This window comes from Hyla sarda, chromosome 3 (genome assembly GCF_029499605.1).
Source record: "Hyla sarda isolate aHylSar1 chromosome 3, aHylSar1.hap1, whole genome shotgun sequence".
NCBI lineage: Eukaryota > Metazoa > Chordata > Amphibia > Anura > Hylidae > Hyla > Hyla sarda.
The window spans coordinates 432,556,514-432,571,661 of NC_079191.1; the positions used below are offsets into that span (position 1 = coordinate 432,556,514).

At 43.7% G+C, this 15,148-nt stretch overlaps 1 protein-coding gene across 1 annotated transcript in view; it reads right to left on the reverse strand.

The window, feature by feature from the left end:
* EHD3 (EH domain containing 3) overlaps positions 1–15,148 on the reverse strand; it is an 82,818-nt gene that overhangs the window by 49,386 nt on the left and 18,284 nt on the right. The window contains exons 2-3 of the mRNA XM_056568536.1: positions 14,531–14,707; positions 2,241–2,338 (exon numbers count right to left, since the gene is read on the reverse strand). Coding sequence (XP_056424511.1) covers positions 2,241–2,338; positions 14,531–14,707 — 275 coding nt within the window. The remainder of the gene's footprint in view (positions 1–2,240; positions 2,339–14,530; positions 14,708–15,148) is intronic.

The following is a 15,148-nucleotide window of genomic DNA, read 5'->3' on the forward strand; positions in this document are numbered from 1 at the left end:
AGGGACCTATAACACTGCACACACTGAGCTCTCATCCTGATCACAGGCGTGTATTAACACGCCTGTGATCAGCATTATCGGCGCTTGACTGCTCCTGCCTGGATCTCAGGCACGGAGCAGTCATTCGTCGATCGGACACCGAGGAGGCAGGTAAGAGCCCTCCCGGTGTCCGATCAGCTGTTCGGGACGCCGCGATTTCACCGCGGCGGTCCCGAACAGCCCGACTGAGCAGCCGGGATACTTTCAGTTTCACTTTAGAAGCGGCGGTCAGCTTTGACCGCCGCTTCTAAAGGGTTAATACCGCACATCGCCGCGATCGGCGATGTGTGGTATTAGCCGCGGGTCCCGGCTGTTGATTAGCGCCGGGACCCACGCGATATGATGCGGGATCGCGGCGCGATCCCGCTTCATATCGCGGGAGCCGGCGCAGGACGTAAATATACGTCCTGCGTCGTTAAGGGGTTAAGATATATTGTTTTTCCACCGGAGTACCCCTTTAAAGGGGTACTCCGGTGAAAAACTTTTTTTCTCTTTTAAATCAACTGGTGCCAGAAAGTTAAACAGATTTGTAAATTACTTCTATTAAAAAATCTTAATCCTTCCTGTACTTATTAGCTGCTGAATACTACAGCGGAAATTCTTTTCTTTTTGAAACACAGAGCTCTCTGCTGACATCACGAGCACAGTGCTCTCTGCTGACATCTCTGTCCATTTTAGGAACTCTCCAGAACAGCAAATGGACAGAGATGTCAGGAGAGCACTGTGCTCGTGATGTCAGCAGACAGCTCTGTGTTTCAAAACGGAAAAGAATTTCCCCTGTAGTATTCAGCAGCTAATAAGTACTGGAAGGATTAAGATTTTTTTAATAGAAGTAATTTACAAACTTTCTGGCACCAGTTGATTAAAAAAATAAAATAAAAAAACGTTTTTTCACCGGAGTACCCCTTTAAGCATAACCTGTACAATGCCAAATTAGAATGGGTAATGTCCAGCCCCAGCCATCCAGTGCTTGTATTTACAGTGACCCCCCCGACCTACGATGGCCCCGACATATGATCAAATCGACAAGAAGACAGCAGAGGACCGGAGAAGACAGCGGAGGACCGGAGAAGACAGGGGAGGACCGGAGAAGACAGCGGAGGACCGGAGAAGACATCGCGACATCGCGAGCGACGGGGACAGGGGAGTACAGCTTCCTATACTTTACATTACGAATCCCTCAACATACGATGGATTCGACAAACGATGGCTCGTTTGGAACGAATTACCATGGTATGTTGAGGGACCACTGTATTTGTACACCGTTTTGCTCAGATCAGCCTCACTACCTCTGACATAAAACACCTTCCCAATAGACTGATGGTGACAGTGGTCGGGTCTGGACATATCCAAAATACAATAAAAAGGAAGCAGCATCAAATCCTGCAGTCAATAGTATAAAGCGTCTATGCATAGCAAAACTCAAAATGCCCATAGAGGCCCCTGGGCAGACTCTGAGCCTCGGGGGTTACTACAGGATACCAGTGTTGTTGCCAAAAGTGCCCGCTGCTGCTGCCGCCTTGGTTACATCACAGCGGACGTCTCGGTGCTTAACAACTAGAGCGCCGGCAGCTGTGAATAACAGGAGAACAAAGTACAAAGTATAAGGAAACACAAGGGTGGGGGGGGGGGGGGGGGGTGGGGGGGAGTAAGATAATGTGGAGGCCCCCCTCCCCCCCAAATTACAGGAGGCTAAATACAAGAAAAATGTAAGACGTTAGGGCTACAGGACAGCGATATGGCAAAAGTTCCCTTCCTATTTGGGATACTTAAAGCAACAGGCACCGTTTTAACCTTTATTTTCCTACTTTGTATACTAGCGGTTATAAATTTATGTTTTTTGTTTGATATAGCGGTATAAGGGACATGTACTTTGTATACAGTTGGTGGCATGTTCTAGAATATATACATTTGCGTTGAGCATTCACAGTGTTTCCCAACCAGTGCGTTGCAAAACTACAACTCCCAGCATGCCCGGACAGCCGTTGGCTGTCCGGGCATGCTGGGAGTTGTAGTTTTGCAACAGCTTGAGGAGCGCTGCTTGAGAAACATTGATATGTTCCGCGTGAAATAAGTTCCGGAACCCCAGGCAGCTCGGATCTGCTGGCAAAATTCAGCGAGGAGTGGACAGGGGAGCCTGTAACCCCCTGGGTTATTCTCACATCATAGACGCCAGTACAGACACAGCACCGGACGCTCACCTCGACTGATCCTCTGTTTCTCTCCGGAAAGGATCCCAGGGGTGTCGATCACGCTGATGCTCTCCAGGACTGGGTTGGGCAACTGTGCACACACGAACCTGCAAAGCACAGAATGCAACAATTTAATACTTTGTGAGAATCAAAGCAGTGCAGAGTATTTCAGCAGAGGAGTGTGATCTTATGACCTATATATACACACTAATGCAATCATATTACCTTCCCACTAACATGATCTTTGCTAGCACAAAGCTATAGGGTCAATGTTAATTGTAAGAGTATGGTGATCCTTCAAGTAGTAACAGTGTTACATAGTAAAACAATCTTCTTAATTATACAATTTTAAAACATAGCCCACAGGACATGTAGATAGGCAAGACAGGCCTGACGGGTTTTGGTCAACATACCTCAATCATAGACCCTATGATTAAGATCTGTTGACCAAAACACGTCAGGCCTGTCGCACATATCTACATGTTGTGTGGACTGGGTTTTAATGTTAGATAATAAAGAAGATGGTTTTACCTTGATCCCGTAGGCTGAATTCACCAGACCCCCACCGATAGACTTGCATTGAGGGGGCGTGGCCGTAAGTCACGACCCCGCCGCCTGCTCCCAGCCATCTAAACGAATACCGGGTGCTGCACAGAGATCACGGGGGTCCCAGCAGCAGGACCCCGAGGCGATCAGACATCTTATCCCCTATCCATTGAATAGGGGAAAAGATGTCTAAGGTGCGGAGTACCCCTTTAACCTGGACACCATGTATAATGCTTCAATAAAGTAGAACTTCAGCACCTGATCACGGATCTTGCGGAAACTTGAATGAAGTAGAATAATAGGTTGTGTAATGGAAAAGTTCTACCAGAAGGAGCCGCCATACTTGTTACAGATAAATTCCTCAGCAAACACGGTGTGGTTTTCCCGGAGGTGCATTGTTTGCGGAACATTTTGACTGCAGAGCATTCGCTCCAAGTGTGAGGCTGTAAGCGGACAGAAGATGTGAGAGGTATACAGCCTTATCCAGAATTAGAAGAACATAGTGGCTTTCCTCCAGAAACAGCGCCACTCTTGTCCTCAGTTTGTAGGTGGTGTTGCCGCTCATTTTCATTAAATTTGTACTCCGGTGAAAAACTTTTTTTTTTTTTTTTAATCAACTGGTGCCAGAAAGTTAAACAGATTTATTAATTACTTCTATTAAAAAATCTTAATTCTTCCTGTACTTATTAGCTGCTGAATACTACAGTGGAAATTCTTTTCCCTTTGGAACACAGAGCTCTCTGCTGACATCATGAGCACAGTGCTCTCTGCTGACCCCTCTGTCCAATTTAGGAACTGTCCAGAGTAGGAGAAAATCCCCATAGCAAACATATGCTACTCTGGACAATTCCTAAAATGGACAGAGATGTCAGCAGAGAGCACTGTGGTCATGCTGTCAGCAGAGAGTACTGTGGTCATGATGTCAGCAGACAGTTCTGTGTTTCAAAAAGAAAAGAATTTCCGCTGTAGTATTCAGCAGCTAATAAGTACAGGAAGGATTAAGATTTTTTTATAGAAGTAATTTACAAATCTGTTTAACTTTCTGGCACCAGTTGATTTAATAAAAAAAAAAAAAGTTTTTCACCGGAGTACCCCTTTAAATTGAGCAGAGCTGTAATACTGCACACAACCTGAGGATGGGTGTGGCACTGTTTTTTTTTTTTTGTCTTGCCTTGTAGTACACATCCAACATATTAACGTGAATGGACACAGTGTATGAGTAGGATAACACGTAATGTATACGCAACGTATTTCACGATGTGCAAATCCACTCCGCAGCAGGAAATACGCAGAGTATCCGCTCACACACAGGGATACCCGGGAACAGCCCTGTGTGTGTTGTAAGGTTTGGGAACAGACCCGTGCAGCACAGATTTTGCGCAGCGTAAAATACGCTGTGTGTGACCCTACCCTTATACCGCATTTCTCCTTTAATGAACACTGACTCCCAGGTTTCACCATTATTGATAACTTGGGGGGGATCACACTGTGATCATCTTACTGTCAAGGGATCCTTCTAAGGGTATGTTCCCACTGAGGAATTGACAAAGAATTTAATGGCGTAATTCCGCGCCAATAATCAGCTCCAATTCCGTCTTGATTGCCTTTGACTTTAAAGGGGTACTCCGGTGGAAATTTTTTTTTTTTTTTTTTTATCAACTGGTGCCAGAAAGTTAAACACATTTGTAAATTACTTCTATTAAAAAATCTTAATCCTTCCAGTACTTATTAGCTGCTGAATACTACAGAGGAAATTCTTTTCTTTTTGGAACACTGAGCTCTCTGCTGATATCATGACCACAGTGCTCTCTGCTGATATCATGACCACAGTGCTCTCTGCTGACATCTCTGTCCATTTTAAGAACTGTCCAGAGTGCGAGAAAATCCCCATAGAAAACATATGCTGCTCTGGACAGTTCCTAAAATGGACAGAGATATCAGCATAGAGCACTGTGTTCCAAAAATAAAAGAATTTCCTCTGTAGTATTCAGCAGCTAATAAGTACTGGAAGGATTAAGATTTTTTTAATAGAAGTAACTTACAAATCTGTTTAACTTTATGGCACCAGTTGATTTAAAAAATAAAAAAAGGTTTCCACCAGAGTACCCCTGGTCTTTCCGCCACTCTTTTCCCACTAAAGAAATTCCACATATGAAATTCCAACACATAATCGTATTCGTCCAGATGATTGAACATGTTCATTCTTCTGATGGAATCTGCGGGTAAAAGCCCATTGAAGTCACTGAAGTTGTTTTTCCTGACAAAATGAGTTTGGTGCAGAATTAAAGGGGTATTCCGGCCATAGACATCTTATCCCATATACAAAGGTGCTGTACGGAAATCTCTGGGGGTCCCAGCACCGGGCCCCCCGCGATCAGACATCCTATCCTCTAGACAGGGGATAAGATGTCTATGGCCGGAATAACCCTTTAGGGCTCTCTTTCACACAGAAGGATACGCTGCGGATCCGCCGACGATGGACCCTACAGTGTTGCCTTATCTGTGCCTGCTCATAGCATCAATCTGCCCCTACGAGCAGACACGCTGCAATGTACGAGTCGTATACTTACACACATCGCGGCTGCTCTCGGCCTAGCTCAGGGGAGTGGCGCGATGTGTGGGAGTATTCTGCGCATGCGCGCGGCAATTTGCACGTTGCAACGTGTCCGCTCGTAGCAGCGGATTGCCACTATGAGCAGGCACAGATGGAGGCCACACTGTAGGGTCCATCGTCAGCTAAGGGCTCGTTCACACGGACGGATCCGCAGTGTATTTTACGCTGCAGATCAGCCGACGATGGACCCTACAGGGGAATTTCCAAGCAGCTCAAACCCCAAAGTGATTGAACTTTCTCCACATCCTCCTCCCAATTTCCTCTCCGAGCCCAGTGTCAAATTGTCAGATTTTCAAAATTTCCGGCCCAAAATGATTCCCCGTCAATTTCTCAGTGTGAACATACACTAACAGGTTGTGATTGTCCAAAGTGTAAAACACCTTTAATCCGTTAAAACTAATTCAAGTATCATGTTTTCCCATAGAGAATGCATGAATGGGGTGCGTCGCCCTCGCTCTGTGCACAGGGACTCGTTCTGGAGATCGCCTGGGGTCACAGCGGTTAGACCCCTCGCGATCAGACCTTTATCCTGTGGAGAGAGGATACGTTTTTAAATGCATGTTAACCCCTTTATTGACACGTCCGTCAGTAGCAGCTAACCTGCTTGCTGGCAGTCTCCATATTTAATTTTTTATTATTATTATTTTTTTACTACGCTGTGCTGTAAAAGTGTACAACAAATGTAAGAAAAAAATATAATTCAGAGATATAAATACATATATACATGAAAATAAGTCCACACCTCCACAGGCCTCAGTTACCATCTCACGGGTTCAGAGCCGACTCACAGGCCTTAATGGACGACCCACCCTTCAGTAACCACTCCGCTCATCCAGCACGCGACGTCATCGCCATTACTGAACATTTCATTAGGGTTCACATGATAAACATTCCTGTCATGTCACCGAGAGATCGCCTCTATATGTGCAGCCTGCAAACCAGACCTCGCACCTCGCCGCCTCATCCTCGGGAGCGCCCTGCCGTAATTCACACCTCAATCACTGCCCACATTCCTGGTATTTCTGCACAGGACTGTGAAGGACCCCAGGGGGGGTACACAGCATAGCACAGCTTCACTTTTCTCCCCGTAAATACATTTTGGTGAAATCAGATTAATAAAGACATCCTGGCTACTACGGATACTCTGCCTAACAACCACAGCCTTTATAATGGCGTTGTCAAGGAGCATGTCCTTAGCAACCAAAATTTCTTAGTTCTTAAGCCAGTGTTTCCCAACCAGTGTGCCTCCAGGTGTTGCAAAACTACTACTCCCAGCATGCCCGGACAGCCTTTGGAGGGGATTCCCTACCTTACTACTGGGGCTTCTACTAAATAGTAGTTGGGATTCCCTACCTATGTGCTGGGGCCTTCTACCTAATAGGGTAGTGGATTCCTTACTTAAAGGGGTATTCAAGGAAAAACCTTTTTATATATATATATATATCTCAACTGGCTCCAGAAAGTTAAACAGATTTGTAAATAACTTCTATTAAAAAATCTTAATCCATTCAATAATTATCAGCTGCTGAAGTTGAGTTGTTGTTTTCTGTCCGGCAACAGTGCTCTCTGCTGACATCTCTGCTTGTCTCGGGAACTGCACAGAGTAGAAGAGGTTTGCTATGGGGATTTGCTTCTAAACTGGGTGGTTCCTGAGACAGGTGTCATCAGAGAGCACTTAGAAAGAAAAGAACAACTCAACTTCAGAAGCTCATAAGTATTGGAAGGATTAAGATTTTTTAATAGAAGTAATTTACAAATCTGTTTAACTTTCTGGAGCCAGTTGATTGAGCTATAGAATAATTTATATATATATATATATATATATATATATATATATATATAAAAGTGTTTTCCTGGATAAACCCTTTAACTACTGGGGGCTTCTACAGAAGAGGAGGGATTTCCTAACTAACTGCTAGGGCAGTGGTCTCCTACCTGCGGACTTCAAGATGTTGCAAAACTACAACTCCCAGCATGCCCGGACAGCCAACGGCTGTCTGGGCATGCTGGGAGTTGTAGTTTTGCAACATCTGGAGGTCCGCAGGTTGAAGACCACTGTACTAGGGGCTTCTACCTGATCACTGCCCCCATCATGATAAACCACCCCCTTCCTTTATTTTTTATTATTTTTTTGTTTTCTACCTTGATATTGCTCTGTATTTTCTGCTCAGTCTCAGTCAGATTCACAGACAGGGAAGGGGGCGTTCCCCAGCAGGCGTGACATCATCTGAAGCCATACAGGGGAGAACTTCCTCCCTCACTCTGCTACACACAGCCCAGAGCAGTTCAGTGTGAGATGAACTATGATTGGCTAAGGCTGCACACACCCCCTCCAGACTGCATTTCCTGATTTTGGACTTCTGCCAGGCCAGCAGGAGTCCAAAGTCTGTGCAAGAGATGGGGGGGGGGGGGGGGGGAATGTACTCTGGACAAGTAGGGAGACACCTAGTGGCAGCTTTTCTAAACACAAATAAAACTTCTATTATAAACACAATGGAGAGGCTCCTGTCTATCTGACAGTCACCGAGGACCCGAGCAACCCAACACACACCTATACCCACGGTGTATAAAAATAGGATCAATATGGAAAAAATAAATGGGGCTCAATAATTTTTATTATTATTTTTATTATTATTTTTCTCTGTGTATATATATGAATGTATATATATATATATATATATATATATATATATATATATATATTTTATATTCATTTATTTTTCATTGATTATTATTTTACTATTTTTATTTTTTATTTTTTTATTTTTATTTTTATTTTTTATTTTATTATATATTTTTTATATATATTCTTTTATATATATTTTTTATATATTATTTTTTGTATGCTATTTCACTTTTTCCCTTTTACAATTAGATATTATACTATTTCAATGTCAGTTCCAGTGGCATACTGACATTGGATAGTATTAATAGTCCTAGCAGGGGTTTATGTTTTTTCCTTTGTGTCCTATAATTATATATGAATTATATATGGTTTATGATGTTATATAGTTTGTATAAAAATTGTTGATATGTTCACAGACAAGCTTAAAACGGTGTTCATGTATTTATTTCTTTTTTTTTTTATATTTGGGTAGTGTTCACAATGGAAATCAATAGATTTTTTGCTCAGGATGTGAGGTCATAGGTTAGGTCATTATGAAGGGGCGTGATTTAAGATATATAAACCACTAGTTTGTTATAATTCACACGTTCCGCTGCTGAAGAAAAAACCGAGGAAGGTTTTGAAACGCGTCCAGCGATTTAGACATTGCGTTATTGAGCCTGTTATTAAAGAACACTCTTCTGACAGAATAGCGATCATTCGCCAGATCCAAGGCATTTATTACAGTGAACCATCTCCCGAGCGCGCGACCTGTGCACGAGGAACGCCGCCGGTTTACTCACTCTGCTTATCGCATACAGCCGTTATAACAACCACCAGTGAGAAGCCAATCGGGCCATCTACAATAAGGACTTGAGGTCTACAGACCACCATCATTCCAAGTTGGTCAGACCAAGGGACTCCGCTTGACAGCGCTGCAGTCCCCCAAACGGTGCCCACCACTGAATGCTGCGCTTTTAGGAGTTGGCCGAGACTCCAGCAGCACGATCCCTGACAGAGGCAAGGCACCGGTCATAAGACGCTATACAGCCGGCCCCCAGGACTATACTGAAGGGAGATCCGTGACATCTCGGAGTGGTGAGCATTATATGAAATGTATTGCAAACCGGTTACTTTGATGTATGACATACGCAGAAATGCTTAAAGAGTGATTCCAAGTGACTGTTCACTGCTCACAAAGTGCCACATTGTATCACTGTGTCGGTGAGATCTAGTTGCCAAGGTTTGGACAGATACAGCACCACCGCATTAATTGATTATTTGTAGCGGCTACATTTTATCTTTTCTATATTGAAGATCTCTGGAAACAAGAGTTTTTGAATGAACATTTATACTGTGCTGTTCCTCAAGATCAGTAGATCGCTATATTGATATCACAGGCTCAAATTGCATATCAATTTTATAGTTGTTATTATTTTTAGTTTTTTATATTGGGATTATCATATTTTATTGTTATTTAATTAATTAGGGAGGTACAAGGGCCCTGTACATCCCTATTTAGTCTTTTTTGCATTTTATATTAATAAATACCAATCAATTTAAACCAGATATCTTTGACCCTTGAGCCCCATTTATTTTTTCCACAAATAAAACTTCATTATTTTTTTTTTTTTAAACAAAATACATTAGACAGATTTTTTTATTTACCATAAGTGCTATAGCAAAAATTAGTTTTAATGATAGCGCACATTTAAAAAGTGGAGAGTCAGGCTTTTCATTGTACGGATTTTCTATATCATCAGATAGGATGATGGGGTTCTACAGCATGCACGGTAACCGTATCAGGCTGCATGCACACCCCGTTTTTGCAATACAATTCCCGTATCAGGTTTTTGATGAAAAACGGATTCCTCAAAACCGGACTAAACTGTATCAAAACGTGTGTACAAATTTCAACCCATATACGGTTAAAAACCGTACAAGGTTTGAAAAATAATGTCCGGTTGCATCCATTTTTTAAGAAAAAAAACATACGTTTTTAACTTTTCACTCCATTTTGAATAAAGTTTCACTTGTTTGATTGAAATTCCAAGAAAAAAAACTGTGCAAAGTCAAAAACCGTATGGTGAAAACCTGATGGAACAGTACACACATACAGTTCCCATTGACTCCCATTAGAGATGAGCGAACTAACAGTAAATTTGATTCGTCACGAACTTCTCGGCTCGGCAGTTGATGACTTTTCCTGCATAAATTAGTTCAGCCTTCAGGTGCTCTGGTGGGCTGGAAAAGGTGGATACAGTCTAAGGAGACTCTTTCCTAGGACTGTATCCACCTTTTCCAGCCCACCGGAGCACCTGAAAGCTGAACTAATTTACGCAGGATAAGTCATCAACTGCCGAGCCGAGAAGTTTGTGACGAATCGAATTTACTGTAAGTTCGCTCATCTCTAACTCCCATGTTAAAAAAAATGTATACGGTTTAATATGGTTTTTCCCCCGGTACAAAAAAAACGTGGTAGACTACGGTTTGGGGTACGGCTAAAAAAAACAGACAAAACCATATAAGACGCAAAACGGACTAAACCGGATGATGCGTTTGACATACAGTTTTCTATACAGTTCCGTACGGTTTTTAACCCTAAGGCTGCATTCACACCACGTTTTTGCAGTACAGTTCCCGTATACGTTTTCAATTTGAAAACCGTATGTAACTGTATTGAAAACCGTATGCATTGACTCTCCATTGAAAACCGTGTGCCAAAAGATGCATCTGGTTGCATCCATTTCGCATCTTGTACGGTTTTGTCCGTTTTTTTTTTTCTAGTACCCAAAACCGTAGCCTACCATGGTTTTTGGTCCCGTACTGTACAGAACTGTATGTGCGTACGGTTCCATCCAGTTTTCACCATGCAGCTTTTTACTTTGCACAGTTCTTTTCTTGGAATTTCAATTAAAACAAGTGAAACTTTATTCATATTGGAGTGAAATGTTAAAAACGTTAAAAAGTTTTTCTTAAATGGGTGCAACCGGACATCATTTTTCAAACCGTATACGGTTTTTAACTGTATATGGGTTAAAATCTGTACACACGGTTTGGAGTAATCCGTTTTTCATCAAAAACCTTTTACGGGAATTGTATTGCAAAAACGTAGCGTGAATGCAGCCTAAGGCGCTGCTTGTGGAGAGATTTCCTTAAAACAAACAGGATAAAAAGGAGGATCTGCTTTCTGGCTGCCGTCTGCAGTCTCCGGAGCATCGCTTCTCTCACTTTGTAATCTCCATGTTCCTTTACATGTCTTGGAGGGTTCGGTTTCAGGACAAGTGGCCACCGGGGAGCAAGGATTTTGCTTTTAAGCTCTCAGCTCGTCATTGGGCCCAGCATGGAGTTCCTGGCAGCGCATTACTGCAGGGTGTAAACACGTCTGGATACAGAGAACAGATGCTGGTGGTGATCGGTAACTCCTGATAATTCCCCGTGCCTGACAGATAGCACCACCAGAACGGTGTCCTCTGTGAGACCTGTTCACGCGCGTCAGATTCTGTACCGAAATCTACATCATTCAGCATCTTGCTTACGTGAATGGGGGTCCCAAAACTGAATCTAAGGCCTTATTCCCATTATAGATTTTCCAAGTGGAATTCTGCATGGAAAATTTGATGCAGCAGCCTCCCATTGTTCTCAATGAGATTCTGCTGCACAATTTACGCTACGAAATTTCCACTGCGTATGTTCTGCCATGGAAATTCCAGACCACAGACTCCACGGAAAGAATGAACACATTCATTTTTTCGGCAGAATCCACTCTGAATTGCCATCTATTGAGACGGCGCGTTTCTGAGCAGTTCTAGCACAGACTTGTTTTGCCGGCGCCTGCACCAAATGGAATTTCTGTCGGAGATATTGTAGAAAATAAGTTGGAGATCTGCAATAGGAATGTCCAGACATCTGCACAAGTCCCGATACCCACAGACCATAAAAATATCGAAAATCCCTCTCAACTCTCCTCGCCGAGGCCTCTGCATTGTTCGCTCTGTTATCCATTGTGCCAGGCACAATGACGTCATTTCAGCATGTAGCAGGTCCTGCAGCACAACAGATAACGGAGTGAAGGAAAAGGTCCTGCACCACTCTGAATAATGGAACGAGCGATGTAGAGGCCTCAGAGGGGAGAGGGATTTTTTTTATTTCTTTTGGAGGGAACTTCTTGTAATTTAATGGGAGCATCTACCTTTGGCTGCCTGGACATACTTGGGAGTTGTAGTTTTGTAACAGCTGGAGGCACCCTGGTTAGTGGAGACACTAACCTACCTATACCTAATAGCAGGTTCCCTACATACCCGACTACCTAACTATGGGGGCTTCTACTTAATAAGAGAGGGAATTTCCTACCTAACTACTGGGGGCATAACTTGTGGTGTCCCAGCACCAGGGGCTATCCTGTGGCTTCGGACTTCCTCAGACAGACCTGCAGCATAGGTGTTGGGCCCACTGAGGGACTTATTGTTGGGTTTATTATGTCCCAGCACTTTGCCAAGAGTTAATATATTTTTCTAATTATCATGTTATGTTATTCCTATATATGTTATTTATATGTGTTATGGTACCTTTAAGAGAGGAGCGGTACAAACCATGTGACCCTGCCTGCCAATGGGAACCCCTAAATTCTTAAAGGATCACCTGCACGGTGGAAGTTCATGCCCTGGCGGAGAAAGCTACAGGACCTTGACAGAACCCTAGCTACCAGGATCAATCTTCAATTCTCTCAAGTCAGTACCAATTTATTGGGTGAAAGCACCACAAGTACCAGCAAAGCAACAGGGCTCCCAAGGGGTTACGCTGCATCTTCTCACTCTACAGCATACTGTGTGTAATACCATCTGCACCCCCAGTAAAGACAGTTATCCGTAACCTGACGTCATTGTGTTCCTTTGCTCCCTGTGTCAGGCCCAGGAGAAGCTGTCTCCAACCTCAAACCTGTATAGGATAACGGTGCCCTGTCGTCACGAAGTGATAAGGTATTTTCTCTACACCACCCGTGGTACCACAAACGTACTTATGTGTCCGTGAGGGCCTTAAGTTCGACTTTCGCCTTAGGCTTCACAAAGTCTCAAAAAATTTGGTATCGGGACATCCCTAATTTGCTAAATATATATAGAAATTCAACAAGTGTGAATGTATGAATAGGTTTGCCTGAATTTATCTCATCTCTGTTTTAGTACAGCATCTGAAGATACAGGGAGGGAGAGGGGGGAGATGCTGCTGCAGTCTATATCTGTGTGCTGTGAGAGGGGAGGAGGGAGGCAGGATCCCAGGGTAAGGTCACACCAGAAAATTCAGCAAGGAATATTTATTTGCTAAATTCCTCTGTAGATCCACAATCCAGAAATGGAGCTTACTGTGACTTTACGGATTTCAGCGGAAGGTTGAACATGGTCAATCTTCTGCCGGAATCCATATCCTCATTGGAAGTTCTGTCGCAGAAGAATGTGTGAAGTGAGCAGCACAAAAACCATTAAAATCAAGGGGCGTGTGGTGCAAGCTGAAATTCGCATGGAATTCCTTCACCTTGTGTGAACAGGGCTTTAGTGTTTTAACATTAAAAAGGGGTACTCCGCTGCTCAGTATTTGGAACAAACTGTTCTGAAAGCTGGAGCCGGCAGCTTGTGATGTCATAGCCCCACCTCCTCATGATGTCACGCTCCGCCCCCTCAATGCAAGTCTATGGGAGGGGGCGTGACAGCCGTCACGCCCCCTCCCATAGACTTGCATTGAGGGGGCGGGCTTGATGTCATGAGGGGGCGGGGCTATGACATCACAAGCTGCCGGCTCCAGTGTTCGGAACAGTTTGCTCCAAACACTGAGCAGCAGAGTACCCCTTTAAGAACCATCTCAGTTTTTCTGCATCACAGTAGAAAAAAAAAAAAAAAAAAAAAGAAACAGTCCAATGAAAAACTCGGTACTACTACATCATTAGATCATTTAAAGGGGTTCTCCACCATAAGGTGATTTTAGTATGTACCCGGCAGACAGTAATGGACATGCTTAGGAAGGATCTGCGCTTGTCTTGGGGCTAAATGACTATGTTGTGAGATTACCATAACACTGTGGGTAGCTTTTTGTGAACTGGTATTTCCTGTTTGAGTTTTTCTTTTTTGCCTACAAATCCCACAATTCCATTTTCCTCCCTCCCACACATCACCCATTGAAACATAAATGAGCTGCATCCATTCAAAAGACCTGTGGTTTTCAATCAGGGTGCCTCCAGCTGTTGCATTAGTTGCAGATTGATCTCCCTCCACCCATTGAAGCAGACAGGCTCCCTGTCATCAGCTGACTAGTGAGGTAAGGTCTCGGCCGCATTGCAAGCTGGGAAAAATCTGAGACAACAGTCATTTTGTATGCTGGTAAAAATAAATAGGGTTGAAAATCAGAGAAAAATTGTGAGAAAACCGTCACACACAGGTACAGACACTATATTATGAACTACACTAACTTTACAGCCCCTGTAGCATAGTCAAATAAAAAAAAAAAAATTCATGGAATACCCCTTTAAGCCTAACACAGACTGACCTGTTTAGGAAGGCGTTTCCAAAGGCATTGAGTTTTCGGAAAGGTTTTTTGGGGTCCACCACTAGAGCGTTGCCTGGAATAACCCCTTCAACATCGCCCTGCATCACCGCAATGAAGGAATCTGTGGTGGGCTCCGGGCCGATCCTCATTCCGGGGAAGTCCTGCTCCAGGAGATACCTGAGGAGGGGAAAAGAACAGCGTCAGAGACACGTTACTGCATAATGTCTGCCATTGTGGACCACATCCCCCTGTCTATATGAAGGACCGTAACATTTCAGACTGCAAGGAGAACCACTATACAGAGCCGCTACTCACCCTTCACTACTCACAGCTGAGGGTTTGCTACTAGTGTTTATAGTCTAGGCCAGTGGTCTTCAACCTGCGGACCTCCGGATGTTGCAAAACTACAACTCCCAGCATGCCCGGACAGCCGTTGGCTGTCCGGGCATGCTGGGAGTTGTAGTTTTGCAACATCCGGAGGTCCGCAGATTGAAGACCACTGGTCTAGGCAATTCCGTATACTGTGCGGCACACGATTCCCCCCCCCCCCCCCCCCCAACGCAATAAATATATACAAAAAGGCATAGGTCACAGCATTCCGTCACATTTAGGGCCCAT